General features: G+C 43.6%; 1 protein-coding gene across 1 annotated transcript in view; it reads right to left on the minus strand.

Moving 5' to 3' along the window:
* Nucleotides 1-3941: 3941 nt before the first annotated feature.
* The window catches only part of KIAA1210 (KIAA1210 ortholog), a 63952-nt gene continuing 48285 nt past the window's right edge, over nt 3942-19608 (minus strand). The window contains exons 8-15 of the mRNA XM_064278475.1: nt 17852-18287; nt 17104-17671; nt 16661-16977; nt 14127-16261; nt 8190-8401; nt 6445-6622; nt 4101-4183; nt 3942-4028 (exon numbers count right to left, since the gene is read on the minus strand). Of these exons, the coding sequence (XP_064134545.1) occupies nt 3942-4028; nt 4101-4183; nt 6445-6622; nt 8190-8401; nt 14127-16261; nt 16661-16977; nt 17104-17671; nt 17852-18287 (4016 nt within the window). The remainder of the gene's footprint in view (nt 4029-4100; nt 4184-6444; nt 6623-8189; nt 8402-14126; nt 16262-16660; nt 16978-17103; nt 17672-17851; nt 18288-19608) is intronic.

The following is a 19608-nucleotide window of genomic DNA, read 5'->3' on the forward strand; positions in this document are numbered from 1 at the left end:
CAGGGGAAGACTGATGACAAGGGCCTTCCTCCAGAGCCAGCAGAGAGAGGAAGCCTCCCCCTGGAGCTGACACCCTGAATTTGGATTTCTAGCCTCCTAGACTGTGAGAGAATAAATTTCTCTTTGTCAAAGCCATCCACTTGTGGTATTTCTGTTACAGCAGCACTAGATGACTAAGACAGGGCAGTTCTGTAGGGTCACCATGAGTTGGAACTGACTCCACAGCAGTGGGTTTGGTTGGGTGTGTATATACCACAATTTGTTTCTCCATGCATCGGTTGATGGACATTTGGATTGTTTCCACCTTTTGGCTATTGTGATAGTGCTGCTATGAACATTTGTATACAGATATTTGTGTGTTACTTATATACGTGTATCAACTTCCCCCACCCTGCCATCTCCTGGATTGTGAACTTCTGAATGGTTGGGACCTTAAAGGGTTTTTTATCTTTCTTTCCCAAATTCCTAGGCATTGAATTTTCAATTTAGTAGGTTCTCAATTAATGCCTGTTAAAGTGAAATAAAATTCATGCTTTTGCAGGCCCCCCCTTTTTTTGTCACCAGTGTTGACAGTTCAAAATGTATTAGTATTCCTTACGGCTAGAGCCACATTGTGAGACAAAAAGCACAGGGCCCCTTATCGCCATTTAAACTGAAAGAGCAGGGCAAGTAGACAATAATCCATGTAGTGTGATTTGAGGGGCTTCAAATTGGTTCTGATTTGTGTTTATGTTGTACTAGTTCATATAGTATTGCTTTTAGACCCAGGCAAAAGCCCTGTCCTGAGTTCTATACTTTAGAGACCCCACTTTGGCCCTCTTCCAGCCATACTCCTCACAGAGCCAGAAGCCAAGACCATGGGAACAAGGGCTGTGTCCCCCAGTAGACCAGGCTCCGGGTGCCCCCGAACAGCCCCAAGCCTGCTTCCAGGGTCTGTGTGCTCTTCCCAGGGTTTGTCCTTGGGAAATTGACTGTACTGTGTTCTTCCAGGCCTACAGGGTGGCTGCATGGGGGGCGGGGGGCGGGGGGAGCAGTGGGGATGGGGTTAGGGAGGAGTGAGGAGCAGCTTTCCCATATCATTGGGAGCAAGACTTAGAGGAGTATAAGAATTATAAACCCCAGCCTGGCCTTTCAGGTCGTTATGGAGGTATATTTACCATGAAAGGAGATATCACTTATTTTATTTAATGGTTTATGAGTTGATTTAAACATTTCATATAATTAGGCATATGACATGTGAGCTCCCAACTGAACTCTTGACCTGAGCCCTGCAAGTGTTAGAATGTTACATGAGGCCAGGTTAAATTTCTGGTCTGTCATACCCTCCCCTTCCTCACTCAGTGTCACATTTTGTTATCTGAGCCCAGTGTGGGGTCTGGCTTCTGAAAATGGCTGGTTCCAGTGGCCCATCTTGCTCTAGGGCTTGGACCCAGTCCCTGGGCCAGGCTGGAGTACAACCACCAGCCATCTTGCCCTCTCTACTCACCCCCAACTGCACCCCCCTTCCCAGTGGTCTCTTTGCTCCCAGATGTTTACACGCATGAAAACCTCCTCTCCAATACCGATCCTCCCCATGCAAACACCCACCTAGAGGCCATCAGCTTGCCCAGGCACACCTGTGTAGAGGCCCATTAGGGTCAGCACAACTCCTCTTAAGAACATTCTGCTTTTCTGACAACCCTTGGGCACGAGTTAGGAATAGTCTATTTGATTTCCCTCCCAATGTCACAGACTGAGACAGACTACAGAACAGATTTTATTGCGTTTATTTGCTTTGCATACATCAAAAATCAGAGAAACTACAAAGAAGTTGAAAACTGGTCAGAATGTGCCTCTAGGCATTAAAGAAAAAAAAACTTAACCTCTTCATTTTAAAACTGTTTTGTTGTTACTGTGGGGAAAAAAGAGAATTGTTAGTGGGGAGTTTCCAGAGTGAGAATAACCTAGTAGTGTTCTACTCTGAGAAAAGAGGGGAGGCAGGTATAACAGCTACTCTACCAGGATTACCTGGGTAAAGTACATCTACAAATGAACTGTTCACTATGGGAACACAAAAGAAGTAAAATCTAATCAACAAAAACCTTGCATTATCAGGAAAAAGAGATATAAAGAAAATACAAAATCCAGCATGTGGTCTACAATGTCACATTATACCATCATCAGCAAAATCAAGCATCGAGGGTTTAAATTAGCTCTGATACCTGTCTCTCTGGGTTTTTGCATGAGGCATCCACCCCTCTCAGAGTTCAAAGGCACAGGTGGATGTCCAGGCCTGCATTTCCGTTTAAGCAAAATAGCTCCGAGGTGACAGAGGCAGACGCAGTGATAACTATACTCAGAAGTCACTTCTGGGTCTCCTAAGAAAACGAATTAGGTTTACAGTCCAGGCAGCCAAAGAGAGGTCTCCCTTAACGTTTGGTGTGTCTGGGGGATGGAATAAAGGGGAAGGAGATGGAGAGGCAGAGTTAACTAACTTCTGGTGAACCTGGATGAACATCTAGAGTGGTTTGCCTCATGGAGGTCCTGCCAAGTAACAAACTGACTCTGTGGTAAAGGTGCTATGTCTTCACTACTCTGCCTATGAGTTTTTCATGAAGGTGGTGCTATAAAAGAGAAAAACTTCAAGGCAGGATGGGAAAAGGGGAGTCAAAACTTGCTGGCCTGCTTGCCCCCTCCCCTCTCAGCTGACCGTCACTCTCCTCTTGACTCTTCCTCACCCAATCTCCCATTTCTGGCTTCCTTCTTTCCCGGGCTGGGGTGTGTGGTTCCCTGGGGAGGTGGGGGCTGTCCATCCTAGTAACTTTTGAGGTGTGTGCCTCTAGGAATGAAGGCGGGAGAGGCCGATTTAATCACCCAGGGCTTCCAGTTGGCAGAAAGACAATTGCTCTATGGCTTTGGGACTGCAGTCTTGCTTTGGGCTAAAACGTTGGGCAGCAGAGGCTACTGAGGGGAAGGGACTAGAAGCAGGGATACAGGGAATTCTCCAACTTGAGGCGGGAGCCAAAGGGGAAGTGAGCTCTCCAGGGGCCCCACGCTTCCTTCATGGTGGTGAGCTTACCATCTGCTTGAGACTGCGAGTAGTTTTTGGCATCTGTACAATGTTGGGTTTTGAGAGGGTATTAAGTGCATAAACAACAGGATATGTATGATGGGCAGTACATTACTGAACAATTGGAGAGGGTCTCAGTGGCACTGGGGCAAAAGGCCAAAAACTGATGGACTAACGATCCAGAGGATTAAGATGTAGGGAGGCTCTCACTGCTGCCAGACCTGAGGCATGTTGGCTGGGGGCATGTGCAAAGAGAGTGTTCTGTGTAAGTGCTCTGTGTGTCATTATTGCCCAAGTTGCAGGCATTGCCCCTCTCCCCGGGGATACAAGGAAGATGTTTACAAAGGTAGTGGGCTAACTGGGGGACCGGCTGTGCAAAATTTTTCTTGGAGACCCAGAATTTTTGCTTCCACCACCTATTCTAGGAACCTTTATAAAACTTGGTGTAGCAACCAAAGAATTGAAGCATTTAACTTGGCTTATGAAACATAAAATCCAATCCTTGGGCCAAATCATCTGGATTTTTACAGTAGAAATATTTTATTTGGTTAAGGGAAATGACAACCTCTTAGTTGCTCCCATAAAATGTTTTTGCTTTCTCCCTTTCAAAGCACATTGTTCAACGTTAAAGATTTTATAATTTTATAGCAGTGCAAAGATTTTCCATAGTTTTTAGAGAGGAAATGCTGAGTTTCCTGATGCTGGCAGTGACTGTACTGAAGGTTAGGCATTCATGGCTTCTATGTCATTCAAATAACTGTAAGCTTTAATTCCCATTTCTAAGGCTCTTTTGCTAAATTAAAAGTCATCACAGTTAAGAAACCACTACATGGAATTAATACAGCTATTGGCAATTATCATTTAAAATGCTGATGCTCAATCCATGAGCTTTTTACTGCATGATTTCTGCTATATGGCTCCATGCTTTGGCTTTTTTCTTGGCCAGGGAGAACCAAACTGGCTCAACCTGCTCAACTGGCTCTGGGAGAGTGGCCGGGACAGCGGCCGGGAGAGCGGCCGGGAGAGCGGCCGGGACAGCGGCCGGGACAGCGGCCGGGAGAGCGGCCGGGAGAGCTGCAGATCTTCTGGTTTCTTTTTCCTTGGCAGGCACTTGAACCATCTTCTGACCTTGAACTGGAACCACAGCAAATAACACACAAGCAGTAAGAAGCCCCAGAGATACTGGGGTATGTTGTTTATGGGATGCAACCATATTTTTCCATCTTTTAGGTTTCCTCTGATCACCCTGCTTTTAATGCTTTCCAACTCCTGCTCCCTTCAGTGACAGGCTTCTAGAAGTCAGTGCACGGGCAGTGTCAAAGGCACTATCAGCATGTCAAAGGAAGAAGATCAACATGGCTATGGCCACAGGAAGGAGCCCTGGTGACACAATGGCTAAGCACTCAGCTGGGAACTGAAAGTTCAGCAATTCGAACCCACCAGTGGCTCTGTGGAGAAAAGACCTGGCCATCTACTCCCGTAAAGATTAAAAAAAAAAAAAACCATTGCCGTCGAAACATTACAGCCTAGGAAATCCTATGGGGCAGTTCTACTCTGTCATATACGGTCACTATGAGTTGGAATTGACTCAATGTCATGCAACAACAACATGGCCACAGGAGCCTGGACATGACAAGGCCTGAGAGGTAATTCCTACCGCCGTAACTGGCAATCTTTGGGACATTATTATTGCACCGTCATATCTCACACTTTTGAAATGAGACAAAAAGGAAAAGATATTGTATCTGTTTAGTTTTTAAAATTTCAAATAAGGTAATGTTATCTGTATTATAGATACAAGTAAAAAATTTATGCTAAACAACATTGTACCAACTACCCTAGCCAAGAAGACTACTACCTTCCTACCCCCAGTTCCACTCCCTCCTCCATCATCCTTTATGACCGATTAACTCAGTGGCTTAGACTCAACCAGTGGTTCTCAGCCCTGGCTACAAATTAGAATCATCTACAAAAACCAAAAGGAAATCCATTGCTGTCCAGTCTATTCCGACTTATAGCGACTCTATAGGACAGAGTAGAACTGCCCCATATGGTTTCCAAGAAGCGCCTGGCAGATTCAAACTGCCAAGCTTTTGGTTAGCAGCCGTAGCTCTTAACCACTACGCCACCAGGGCTTCCAAATAGTGTGCTTAAAAAAAAAAAAAACCAATGCCCAGGCCATTTCCTAAATCAACTGAATTAGAATCTCTAGGGATGCAGCCAGGGCTATTTTTAGTCTTTAAAAAGCTCACCAGGTGATTCTAATGCACAGCAAGGGTTGAGAACCACTCCACAATTGTGGAGTACCTATGAGGCCATATTATGAAGCCATTAATAGCAATAAGTAGGTCAGGCGCGGCTATTTCACAGGCAGGCAATGGGTTCTTAAATTCCCATTTTAATTTCTTCATGAGGGAGATTAAAGGTGACAGGGTTTTGAACTGTTTCTTTCCCTGCTTAGAATTTGCATTTCCACTCCAGATATACTGAATCAGAATCTACCATTTAACAAGACCCCCAGGTGATTCTTATGTATAATTCCCTGGGAACTTGTTAGAAACGCAAATTCTCAGAAGGGGTTTGAACTGGAACAAACTGGTTCGAAGCTGTGAAGGGAGAGGACAAGGATGATTCAGTATAACTCCATCCTTCCTTCCCCCTGCTCCAGCTGAAGAAAAAAAAACCCTCTGGCATACATGCCCTACTGATGAGACCACATTCTATTATATTTCAGAACAGTGTTTTTTCAGTGGTCACTATTTCCTTACCTCTCACATCCCTGTTCAGACTACAGAGTGGCCAAAATAAGCCTCTCAAATAGTTAAAGATATTTGCATTTTGTCAAAAACAGGTTCAATTCAATACCACTAGGCCATTATAAACCAGTTGCTATTGAGTCAGTTCAGACTCATGGTGACCCCATGTGTTTCAGCATAGGACTGTGTTCCATAGCGTTTTCAATGGCTATGACCCTTCAAATGCAGATTGCCAGGACTTTCTTCCAAGGCACTTCTGGGTGGGTTTGAACCTTCATCCTTTTGGTTAGTGGCCAAGTGCTTAACCATTTGTACCACCCAGGGACTCCAGGCCTTTATAGTGGATTATTTTTAACAGTTACATTGGGAATATAGAAGGTGAGAAATTACTTTGCTGTGAACTAGTGACTTGGTACTTTCCTCTTGCATACCTAGCCACAGGAACATTTTAGTGAGTGATCACAGCCTATATAGCTCCTTCAGTGGGGTAAAAGACCGGAGGACCCTCTGAGAGTTACGCACTGGATTTATGGTAGTTATAATCATTGACTTTTCCTAAAACATGCTACTATCTGTATCTAATTGAAGGGCCACAAAAGAAGCATGATGCTGATATTGGGCACAAGAGACATGGATTGCCTGAGCTTAAAATTGCCAGTTTCACAACAACCTGCCAGGATTTTTTGGGGGGGGGTAGGGAGCCTGAGGTTTTACCTGCTTTGGTAGACTTAGGTAGCTTTGCTTGTGCCATCTTCTCCTGTCTATAGACACTGGAAACAGAAATCTTTTGTTGATCTTCATTCGCAGGGTTAGCGCCCTTGAATAAAACAAAGGAAACAGAAAACTTGTAAGTCCTGACATGAAAATAGCAAGTTACTTATTCAAAAGACCACAGGTGCAAGCCCTGTCCAGGGTATTATGAGTTCCACAGTGGTCAAAAGTAAAGAGATAGAAATGATGAATGGATGGATGGATGGATCAATGAAAGAAATGTCACTGAGAGCCCTTTGGTTTAGAATTTAGGTTCACAAAATCTAAATTGGCTCAAGTTTACCACCTTTCAGACCTGAAAGAAAAAGTTGTCTAAACATACATACAAAGAGGGTAACATGAGATTTATTTAATTTGAGAATAGCCTTTTCCATAGTACTTTACCAGCTCTTAACAGGAAACTAAATGTGGAGGTTACAAATTGTATTGATTCATTGTAGTGAGTTCCACAGGATTTCTACTTAGCGAAATTTGTGGACATCTGATTTGAAGCACTCCTTGCATTAGAAAGCAATGTAATCGTAGGTCTTTTCAAAATCACGCAGTCTAGACTTTTCAAATTAATCTTCTCCACAACTGGACTAAATTAACTGCTCTGGTGCATCTGCCCCTGATAAAAATCCTCCTTCCAGAACCCTAATAAAGGTCTACAAGGTGGACTTTGCTCTTGCATGATCCTGCTCCCATATAAGTGCTAATGATGAAAAAGCAAACATCTTTGAGAGTTAAACAGTTCCTCAGGTGGCCCCTCAACAAATTCAGTAAGCACTTAGAAGTACAGAAACTTATACATATCTCGATATGTAAATTTGATCTGTTTTCTTGAGTCACTTTTGTGCAGTTTTGACAAAAGGTTTTCTCACTCCAACACTTCCAAAGACATTGCAAATAGGACCATCATCCCTGATCCACATGTGGTACCATTACTGTAGTGTATCCCATAGCATTTTTTTAACCTACAGGTAGGTGCCACACAAAACCAAATCAATATGAAGCAATTCAAACATCAAATCTGTAAAGGTAAATTGTTATACAATGCTATGGAAAGGCACCCAGAAATGAAATGTTAAACAAAACAAAAAAAATAGTATGTATAGTTTGATTCCATTTATATTTTTAAATACATATACATATTTATAGGCATAAAATATCTATGAGGATAATCACTAAATCTTACCCCAGTGGTTACCTTTGGGGGTTTTATGACTTACTCCAAAAGGTCACAACCTTGTAAATCCTATGGAGCAGTTCTACTCTGCATGCATGGGCTGCCATGAGTTGGAAACAATTCAGAGGCAACTAACAACAACAATAACGACCTTATTTCTCAACTAAATTCATGGAACCCTGCTCTAGAGTATTTAGGATAGGATTTGGTTTACGAAATCTCCCCATGTTCATTACTTTTTACCACTCTTTAAATGGCACTGGGTTTTTTGGGTAAAGGCATAAAGTAGGGCATGTCTGTGTAAGTACAAGTATGACTTTTCCCCTGAAGATTTCTCCTGCCTTGATTAATGCACAAAAAGACAGGGAACTGTATGCCTGACAAAGTTCCCAATGGAGATTTAATCAGTGACTTCAGCAAGTCTTTGCAGTGTTTTCAAGGTTACCCCATATCGAGGCTCCTTAGTCTTAGCCTTGGCTCCATCTCCTTTCTTGGTGTTAAGTTCTTTCACAGGAACTTGGGCCTGGGAAGTCTTCTGCCTCTGCTTTACCATGGTTATCCAAGCTGGCTCTGAGGTGGCATCATCTGGCTGTCGACCAGGAGCCTTTTCTGAAAAAGGAATGAAAGGAGTTAGAATTGCAGCAAGGCAGGCAAGGTCTTAAGCCTGGCTGGAGCCTACTTACAATAATATCCCAAATGAAATCCTTGTTAATTGCCAAATGAAAGAGATATCAAGTAGAGATGGGTCTCCTTCTGTTGTACCCCCACCCCTAACCTGGCAAGGCAGGAGTTCCTTGAGTGGTTAAGAAGTGGTACTTCTTAACTACTTGGGCATACTGTCCCTGTACTGGTCCCCTTCCCTCCTTTGTCCATTCCTTTTCTCATCCCTAAATCAGGGTAGAGGACCCCTGGTAGTGCAGTGATTAAGAGCTTGCCTGCTAACCAAAAGGTCAGCTGTTCAAACCCACCAGCCGCTCTTCTGGAAGAAGACGTGACAGTCTGCTTCCATAAAGATTACAGACTTGGCAGTTCTACTCTGTCCTATAGGGTCGCTATGAGTCTGAATCAACTCTTTGGCAATGAAAAAATCAAGGTAGGACAGTGGTTGCCAGATGAGCTGGGAAAATTCCTAGGAGGCCAGAGGCTCGGGCCATTGATGTCATTCTCAAGGAGAAAACATAGTATTTGTTACTTCATAGTCCCTTACATGGAAACCCTGGTGGCGTAGTGGTTAAGCAGTACGGCTGCTAACCAAGAGGTTGACAGTTCGAATATGCCAGGTGCTCCTTGGAAACTCTATGGGGCAGTTCTACTCTGTCCTATAGGGTCACTATGAGTTGGAATCGACTTGACGGCAGTGGGTTTGGTTTTTTTTTTTTGTTAGTCCCTTACAGCACCTAACAACAACAGCAAGTCCCTTATGCAAGTGTGTGTATACATGGGTGTGTTTACAGGTATATACAAGACTATATGATGATGAGTGTGAAGATATGAGGGTTTTGGGAGAGATTAATGCTTAAAAGGTCACCTCGCTCTAGATTCTCAGATATTTCGGGTGAGTAAAGAGGCTGTAGAAGCAGAAACATTTAGTCTAAGATTTCAGATACCATGAAAAATTGTACTCCAACAAACTTGAGAACCTACAGGAAATGGACAAATTTCTAGAAACATACTACTTACCTAAACTAACACAAACTGAGATAGAAAATCTGAACAGACATATAACAAGAGAAGAGATTGAAGAGGTAATTAAAAAAAAAAAACTCCCAACAACAACAAAAAACCCTGGCCCAGATGGCTTCACTGGAGAATTCTACCAAACATTCAGAGAAGAGCTCACACCAGTACTACTCAAACTATTTCAAAACATAGAAGAGGAAGAAATACTCCCAAATTCCTTCTATGAAGCCAGCATAACCCTGATACCAAAGCCAGGCAAAGATACCAGAAAAAAAGAAAATTACAGAACAATATCTCTCATAAATATAGATGCAAAAATACTCAAGAAAATTCTAGCCAATAGAATTCAGCATCATATCAAAAATATAATATGTCACCACCAAGCGGGATTCATACCAGGTATGCAATGATGGTTCAACATTAGAAAATCAATTGACGTAATCCACCACATAAATAAAATGAAAGAATCACGTGATCATCTCAATCAATGCAGAAAAGGCATTTGATAAAGCCCAACACCCATTCCTGATAAAAACTCTCAGCAAAATAGGAATAGAAGGGAAATTCCTCAACATAATAAATGGCATCTATATACAAAACCTTTTTTTTTTATACAAAACTAACAACTAACAACTAAATCATTTCTCAATGGAGAGAGGCTGAAAGCATTCCTCCTGAGAACAGGAACAAGACAAGGATGCCTTTTATCACCACTCCTGCTTAATGCTGTGCTGGAAGTTCTAGCTAGGGCAATAGGACAAGGAAAAGAAATAAAGGGCATCCAAGTTGAAAAAAGGAGTAAAACTATCCCTATCCGCAAATTATATGATACTATTTTTTTTTTATATACATATAGAGGAAACCCTGGTGGAGTAGTGGTTAAGTGCAACGGCTGCTAACCAAAGGGTCGGCAGTTTGAATCCGCCAGGTGCTCCTTGGAAGCTCTATGGGGCAGCTCTACTCTGTCCTATAGGGTCGCTATGAGTTGGAATCAACTCGATGGCACTGGGTTTGGTTTTCGGTTGGTATACATAGAGAACCCCAAAGATTCCACAAGGAAACTACTGGAACTAATAGAAAGATTCAGCAGAGTACCAGGATACAAGATAAACATACAAAAATCAGTTGGATTGTTATACATCAACATTTGAAAAGGAAATTAAGGAAACAATACCATTTATAGTTGGCCCTAAAAAAATAAAATAAAACAATTAGGAATAAATCTGACCAGGGGCATAAAGGAGCCCTGGTGGAGTAGTTAAGAGCTTGGCTGCTAACCAATAGGTTGGCAGTTTGAATCCACCAGCCACTCCTTGCAAACTCTGTGGGGCAGTTCTACTGTGTCCTATCGGGTTGTTATGAATTGGAGTTAACGTGATGGCAATGATTTTTTTTGTTTGTTTAGGGACATAAAATATCTATACAAAGAAAACTACAAAATGCTACTGCAAGAAACCAAAAGAGACCTACACAAATGGAAAAATATACCATGCTTATGGATAGGAAGACTCAACGTTGTGAAAATGTCAATTCTACCCAAAGCTATCTACAGATATAATGCAGTCCCTATTCAAATACCAACAACATTCTTTAATGATGTGGAAAAACTAATCACTAACTTTATGTGGAAAGGAAAGAGGCCTCAGATATGCAAAGCATTATTGATCTCAGAACCTACTATACAGCCACAGTAGTCACAACAGCCTGGTACTGGTACAACAGCAGACCCATAGGCCAATGGAACAGAATTGAGAACCCAGGTGTAAATTCATCCACCTATGGTCAGCTGATCTTTGGCAAAGAACCAAAGTCCATTAAATGGGGAAAAGGTAGTCTCTTTAACAAATGGTGCTGGCAAAACTGAATGTCCATCTGTAAAGAAATGAAACAGGACCCATACCTCACACCATACACAAAATGGATCAAAGACCTAAATATAAAATCTAAAACTATAAAGATCATGGAAGAAAAAATAGGGACAATGCTAGGGGTCCTAATACACAACATAAATAGGATATAAACCATAACTAACAATGCACAAACACCAGAAGAGAAACTACATAACTCAGAGCTTCTAAAAATTAAACACTTATGCTCATCGAAGGACTTCAGCAAAAGAGTTAAAAGAGAACCTACAGACTGGGAAAAAAAATTTGGCTACTACATATCTGACAAGGGCCTAATCTCTAAAATCTACAAGATACTGCAACACCGTGACAACAAAAAGATGAATAATCCAATTAAAAAATGTACAAAGGGTATGAACAGACACTTCACCAAAGAAGACATTCAGGCAGCTAACAGACACATGAGGAAATGTTCTTGATTAAAAAAAAAAAAAAGATTACTAGTCATTAAACCAAAAAAAACAAACCCAGTGCCGTCGAGTCGATTCCGACTCATAGCGACCCTATAGGACAGAGTAGAATTGCCCCCACAGAGTTTCCAAGGAGCACCTGGCAGATTCGAACTGCCATCCCTTTGGTTAGCAGCCGTAGCATTTAACCACTACGCCACCAGGGTTTCCATTAGAGAAATGCAAATCAAAACTACAATGAGATACCAATTCCCCCTGACATTAATGGCACTGGTCAAAAAAACAGAAAATAACAAAGGTCAGAGAGGCTGCGGGGAGGTTGGAACTCTTATGCACTGCTGGTGGGAAATGTAAAATGGTACAACCACTTTGGAAATCGATTTGGTGCTTCCTTAGAAAGCTAGAAATAAAAATACCATATGATCCAGCAATCCCACTCCTAGGAATATATCCTAGAGAAATAAGCCATCACATAAATGGACATATGCACACCCATGTTCATTGCAGCATTATTCACAATAGCAAAAAGATGGAAACAACCTAAGTGCCCATCAACAGATGAACAGATAAACAAACCATGGTACATACACACAATGATAAAAAAACAATGATGAATCCTTTAAATATCTCACAACATGGATGAATCTGGAGGGCATTATGCTAAGTGAAATAAGTCTATCACAAAAGGACAAATACTGTAAGAGACCACTATTATAAAAACTCAAGAAAATGTTCATACACAGAAAGAAACAATCTTTGATGATTAGGAGTGACGGGGTGGTTGGGGATGGGAAAACATTAAGTAGATAGTAGATAAGTCGGCAGTTTGAATCCACCAGCCGCTACTTGGAACCCTGTAGGGCAGTTCTACTCTGTCCTACAGGGTCGCTATGAGTTGGAATTGACTCGATGGCAATGGGTTTGGTTTTTCTTTGTTTTTGGTGGAGAGAAAGACAGTGCACAATATAGGGGAGGTCAGCACAACTTGACCAAGGCAAAGTCATAGAAGATTCATAAGTATATCTAAACACCCTGAGGGACTGAGTTACTGGAGCTGAAGGCTGAGGACCACGGTCATGGGTATCATCTAGGTCAATCTGCATAACAAAGTTCATAAAGAAAATGTTCTACATCCAACTATGGTGAGTAGCATCTGGGGTCTTAAAAGCTTTTGAGTGGCCATCCCACCTGGAGCAAAGGAGAATGAAGAAAACCAAAGACACGAGGGAAATAATAGTCCAAGGGACTAATGGACCACAAGTACCATAGCCTCCACCAGCCTGAGCCCAGAAGAACTAGATGATGCCTGGCTACCACCACCAACCACTCTGACAGGAATCTTAATAGAGGATCCCAGACTGAGTGGGAGAAAAATGTAGAACAAAATTCAAACACACACACACACACACACACACAAAACCAGACTTACTGGTTTGACAGAGACTGGAAGAACCCCCCAGACTATGGCCCCTGGACACCCTCTAATTCAGAACTGAAGCCTTTCTCAAAGTTCACCCTTCAGCCAAAGATTAGACAGGTCTATAAAACAAACAATAACACCCGTGAGGAATGTGCTTCTTAGTTCAGTCATGTATAAGAGACCAAAAGGGCAACACCTGCCCAAAAGCAATGAGAAGGCAGGAAAGGACAGGAGAAACGGACAAATGGAAACGGGGAATTGGGGTGTAGAAGGGGGGAGTGTTGACACATCGTGGGGATTGCAACCAATGTCACAAAACTATTTGTGTATAAATTGTTGCATGAGAGACTAATTTGCTCTGTAAAGTATCAATAAAAGCACAATAAAAAAAGAAAAAAAAAGGTTTCAGGCTGAGAGTCTGAACATAGTTCTCTATTAATGAGTTGGCTTAAAAAAATCTACATGGTATTGAAACAAAAAAAAACCAAACCCGTTGCCGTTGAGTCAATTCCGACTCGTAGCAACCCTATAGGACAGAGTAGAACTGCCCTGTGGGGTTTCCAAGCAGCGCCTGGTGGATTTGAACTGCCAACCTTTTGGTTAGCAGCTGTAGCTCTTAAGCACTAAGCCACCAGGGCTTCCACATGGTATTCGGGGGAGGGGGGGTTATAATACATGTAAAAGCAGTTTGAGAAAAGCATAAAGTTCCATCCAAATGTAAGGTGTACAGAGGGGCAGGGGAGAGTGAATGGGGAGACAATCATGTGCCCATTTCAGAATGTAGATGAGTATCCAGAGGGAGGCTCCCTTGGGAAAAGGAAGAGTCAAATTAACCACCTCCACATCCATTAATCTAGAATGGGGCACTACCCAGAAGGGAGCACTACCCTGCCCCCAAATCCACAAGCCAGCCCTATTAACAACTCAGTAGATAAGACTAGAACAGACTTCCTCCCATCCAAGACTTTGATTTCCAGTTCTTTGCTCCACTTGGTACCTACTTGCTTTCAGGTAAGCTAAAGTCTCACCTGGAATCTTGTAAGCAGGTTGCTTCTTGGTCACGCCTTCAGATTTGGGCTCCATCTGTTGTTTCTTTGCCAAGTCAGATGTTCTGGTGAGGTTCTCTGAGGTGCCCAGGCGCCCCTGGGAAGTGGTTTTTCTGACTTGTTCTCTCCCTTTGGTTGATGAAGTTGGGCCCAAGAGGCTTATAGGACGCTTGGTAAAGTCACCTTGTTTCTCACTCTTGTACTTCTGCGAGGAAGGGGTTTTTCTTAGTCTCACGCCAAAAATGCTTTTAACATCAGCCCCACTGGCAGGTGAACTTGAAAGCTTGTTATCATTCTGATCACCACTCTCAAGAACTTCTTTCTTAGAGTGAAGACCCACAGAAATGGATGTTTTTAGGGCAGAAGCAGTGGTGACTTTTACAGGTTTGGTAGCAAGGGACTTAGTGAGGTCTTCGGATCCTTGGATGCGTCTCTTGCTTCTGTCTGGAGAAACTTGGGCTTTTGGTAGGGACCCACTGCCAGGATCGCTCTCGAAACTGGTTCCCTTGACAGGGTCTTTAGAAGCCTGGAAAGACTGTCTGGAAGGTAGCTGCTTTTCAGGACTGCTGCACCCTACAGGTACACTCACTGAGCCTGTTGAGGAAATCTGTGGTTTGGAATCTGTGGCCTGGAAAGGGCATCTGGATGGCAGCTGCTCTTTAGAGCTCCTCCCCTCCTCAGGAAAGCTCTTGGAAACTGACATTTCTTGCTGGTGCTCAGGCTTCTCCAAGGCCTGGGAAAGGTGTTTGGGAAACTGTTGCTTTTTAGAGCTGCTCCACTTCTCTGGAGTATTCTCTGAACCTGAGGAAACTTCTTGTTGGTCTTCAGGCTTCTCCAAAGACTGTAAAGGGTGCTTTGTAGCCATCGGCTTCACAGCAATGCCTTCCTCAATGTTAGCACTCTCAGAAGCTGAAAAAACTTGGTGCTTGACTTTAGGGCTCGACAAAGATTTGGAAGAATGATCTGGAGGCAGAGGATCCACAGTAATGCTCCCCTCAACAGCAGGGCTCTCTGAACCTGAAAAAATATGCTGTGCCATAAACTTCACAAATGACTGGGGAGGATGCCTAGGAAGCGGCGATTTCTTCGAAATGCCTTTTTCAGCATCAGCATTCTCTAGACGTGAGGACATTTCCTGGACTTTAGACTTCGTTAAGAGCTGGATAGGATATTTGGGAGGCAGTGGCTTCCCAGAAATGCCCCCCTCAATAGCAGCACTCTCAAAACTGGAGGTAATTTCCTGGACTCTATGTCTTACAATGGACCGAGAAGGATGTCTGGAAGGCAACTCCTCCTCAGAAATGCCCCCCTCAACAGCAGTGCTCTCTGGACCTGTTGAGACTTGTTGCTCAGATTTAGGGTTTGCCCGTGGCTGGAAAGGGCGTCTGGGAGACATTGACTTCACCGAACTGCTCCTTTCTACAGAAGCACTCATGGAAACCGAGGAGACTTCTTGCTCAACTATTGGCTTCATCAGTGTCTCATAATGATGTCTGCAAGGCAGCAACTCCATAGACATGCTCCCCTGAAAAGCAGCACTCTTTGAACCTGCAGAGACTTGTTGCTTGAACTGAGGCCTCATCCATGACTGGAAAGGGTGTCTGGGAAGGAGTGGCTCCACAGAACCTTTCCACTCTGCAGAAGCACTCTTTGAATCTAGAGTAACGATCTGTGGCTGAAATTTAGGCTTCATCCAGGGCTGTAAAGGGGACCCAGGAGGCAGAAGCGCCTCAAAACTTCCCTCCTCAACAGCAGTGCTCCCTGAGAAGATTTGCTGGACTTCAGGGTTTTTCAAGGACTGGGAAGAATATCTGGGAAGTGGTGGCTGCACAGACATGATCCTCTCTGCAGCAACACCCTCTGAAACTGAGAACACTTTTTGCTCAACTTTAACGTTCATCAAAGACTGGGAAAAAAGTTTAGGAGGCAGCTGCTTCGTAGAAATGCTCCCTTCAACAACCGTGCTTTCTGGAAATGAAGAGACTTGTTGCTCGACTTTAGGGCTCATCCATGGCTGAATAGTGCGTCTGGGAGGCAGCAGCTCCATAGAAATTCTCTCCCCAGTCGCAGCACCCTGTGCACCCAAAGAAACTTGTTGTTCAACTACCGGTCTCACTGAGGGCTGAGAAGGACATCCAGTAGACAGCGCCTGTGTAGAAATGTCCCCCGCAACAGCAGTGGTTTCTGGACCTACGGAGACTTCTTGCTCAACTCCTGGTCTCATCAGGGGCTGAGGATGATGTTTGAGAGGCATAGGCTCCGTAAAAATAATCCCCTCAACGGTAGTACTCTCTGAACCTGGGAAGACTTGTTTCTCTACTTTAGGCCTCCTCAGACGCCTAGAAGAGACTCTGGGAGGCAGCGGCTTCATAGGAATGTCCCACTCTGAACCTGCAGAGACTTGTTGCTCGAATATAGGACTCACCCATGACTGAGAAGGGCACCCAGAAGACATTGGCTCCACAGAACCACTCCATTCTGTAGAAGTACTCATTGAACCTGAGGGGTCTTGTTGCTCACCAGTAGGCCTCATAAAGGGCTGAGAAGGGCATTTGGGTGGCAGCTTCTCCGCAGAAACACTCCATTCCTCAGGAGTGTTCTCTGGAACTGAGGAGACTTCTTGTTGGTCTTCAGGCTTTCCCAAGGCCTGGGAAGGGTGTCTGGGATGCGGGTCTCCCTCAGAGCTACTCCAATCCTTAGCACTATTGTACTTTTCAACATAACTATTTGATCCTCTGGAGACTTCTTCATTTTCAGGCTCCCCCAAAGCCTGGGAAGGGCAACCTGGAGCCAGCTGCTCCTCAGAACCAGTCCCCTTCCCTGAACCAGTCCCCTCCTCTGAAATATTCTGTGAATCTGAGGAGGCTTCTTGTTCATCTTCAGCCATTCCCAAGGCCTGTGACAAGGGTCTGAGAGCCATTTGCTGCCCAGAACTGCTCAATCCCACAACTAAACTTTCTGATTCTGAGGAGACTTCTTGTTCATTTTCAAGCTTCCCTAAGGTCTGGAAAGAGTGTCCAGGAGCCAGCTGGTCCTCTGAATCACTCTCCTCTTCTGAAGTACTCTCTGAATCTGAGACTTGTTGACAGTCTTCAGGCCTTTCCAAAGCCTGAGAAAGGCTTCTGGGAGGCAGCCTCTCTGCAGAAATGCTTCTCTCTGCCCTAGCACTTGCTGTACCTGCAGTGCTTGCTGTGAAGGCCTGGAGCATGTTTGCAGGATGCTTTTCTTTGCAGATAGTTGGGGTATCCTGAGCTGACTCCATTTTACATTGGGCATTTTGTGAATCAAGGCTGGGAGATGCTTCCCCTTCTGACTGGATTTGAGAAGGATCCATAAGGGCCTGAGCCTCCACTCTCACTGAAGGGGTGCCATCTTCTTGGGTTGTAGAAGGGCTTTCCACTGCAGGCGAAAGAGAAGCTTCGGCTTCTGTTTTCTCAGCTCCCGAAGCCCTATCTTCATTGTTCTCAGCTCCAGAAGCCCTATCTTCATTGTTCTCAGCTCCCGAAGCCCTATCTTCATTGTTCTCAGCTCCCGAAGCCCTATCTTCATTGTTCTCAGCTCCCGAAGCCCTATCTTCATTGTCCTCAGCTCCAGAAGCCCTATCTTCATTGTCCTCAGCTCCAGAAGCCCAATCTTCATTGTTTGGTGGTGGACCACTAACCATGGACTCTCTCCCATCTTCAGGTATGCGTTGTGGTGCTGACGCTTTTCTGGCTTTGCCATCTATGCTGGCATTTAGCAACTCCTGAGGGGTAGCTGTTTCTGATTCTGGAGTTGTGGGCTGCTCCATAACTTGCTTCTCCAAGGGCAGGTACCTGAGAGGGCAATCCTTGGCAGTCTTCTCAGCAGATGGGGACTCAGCTCGATCTCCCAGGCCATGGGCTTGACTGGATTTTTTAAGTCTTCTTCCTTTGGATCCACACTCACTCGTGCCTGAAGTACTTGATCCTTTCCCTCCATGTGCTGCTGACACTGGGTAGCCCTGACTCTCAGCTGCGTCAGTGTTTGAAGCCTTCTTCTGATCTGTTGCATTCTTAGCATAAATCTCAGTCTCGTTGCTTTGTTCCTGGCTTGAGGTACCTGTACCAAATAGAAATAATGAAAGGAGAAATGTGTGTGCTTTTGACGTCCTAAAATAAAAATACTCTGCCCTGTCCCAGTGAGTACCTATTTGCTGTAGAATTCCTTAGCATGAAGAAGCAGTTATTCAGAAGGTAAAGAGCAACTTGGTCACTATTAGCCTTCCACAGTTGAAAATTTTTAAATCAAAGGGAAATACCAGTTTTATGAACTGATTCCAGGGTTGGTTCATCACCATTTTACCAATAGTCCCATCTATCATTAGGTGTATAACACATCAAAAGGCAATTTTGGTTACCTTTGAAGAAACTGATTGGGGCAGAGAAAATGGAAATTTTTACTTTGTAATTGATATTTATATTTTCTACTTAACATTTCTCCAAAAGACTTGAATTTTCATCTCATGTGCACGTGTTGCTTTATTTTTTTTAGAAAGGTGTCAACAGGAGCTATTTGGGAGGTAGGATTATGGCCCCCTTTTCTTCTCTTTTGTATTAAAATAATCCTATGTGATATTATACATACAAAACAGTTTTTGAAAAGCCTTAACAATTGCATCAGTCACAGACTTCAGTTCAAGCACAAGGCGACAGTTTACAGATTGCTCCTCTCCCTCTCTAGTTTATTGCCAGGTGGGAGGGCCCTTGGCTGCCTCTCCTCCCTCACCATCTGCTGTATCCCTAGCTCCATCTAGTGGTTTCATATCCAGCATACAGCACTGAGCATAGCTGGTTATACTCCAAACCACTCTCATTATGTGGAAAACCCAAGTATCTGCCCCCATGGACACTGACTCAGTTCTATCCTCTGGGTGAAAACGGACAACTACTAAGAATAAACATGAAAAACATAAAAAGAAAGTAAAAGAGATTGCTCATTTAATTTCTTTGTGTGTGTATGTGTGATCGTTTTGTTAGTTTTCATGGGAAAATTTGTTTAGAGATATCCTGTCTTTGAGCCCACGTGTGAAATCCTTTGTGGCAAAAACATGAGGTAACTGTTAATTTGTGGAACTGGAATTTTGTTTTACCAAGTACGTACTGCTTGAAATTAGCTTTCCATCAGCTGAAGCCAATATCCACATATGCACACGTGTGTGAGTGTGCATGCACACACACACACACAGATTTTCACTCTGGTGGTATTTGTTGTTTGAGGGTTTGATGGGTGTCAGCTGCCAAGGACATTTGTCTGCAGCTGCCCAAGCTGTTTTGCCTACAGATGTGGGAACTGGTCTCACTGTTAACACGAGACCTTTTCTCTCTACTGGAAGAGAAAGGCAACTTTAAAAAGGCAGTTTAGGACCAACTTTGTTATTCTT

The sequence above is a fragment of the Loxodonta africana genome, chromosome X, assembly GCF_030014295.1.
Source record: "Loxodonta africana isolate mLoxAfr1 chromosome X, mLoxAfr1.hap2, whole genome shotgun sequence".
Classification (NCBI taxonomy): Eukaryota; Metazoa; Chordata; class Mammalia; order Proboscidea; family Elephantidae; genus Loxodonta; species Loxodonta africana.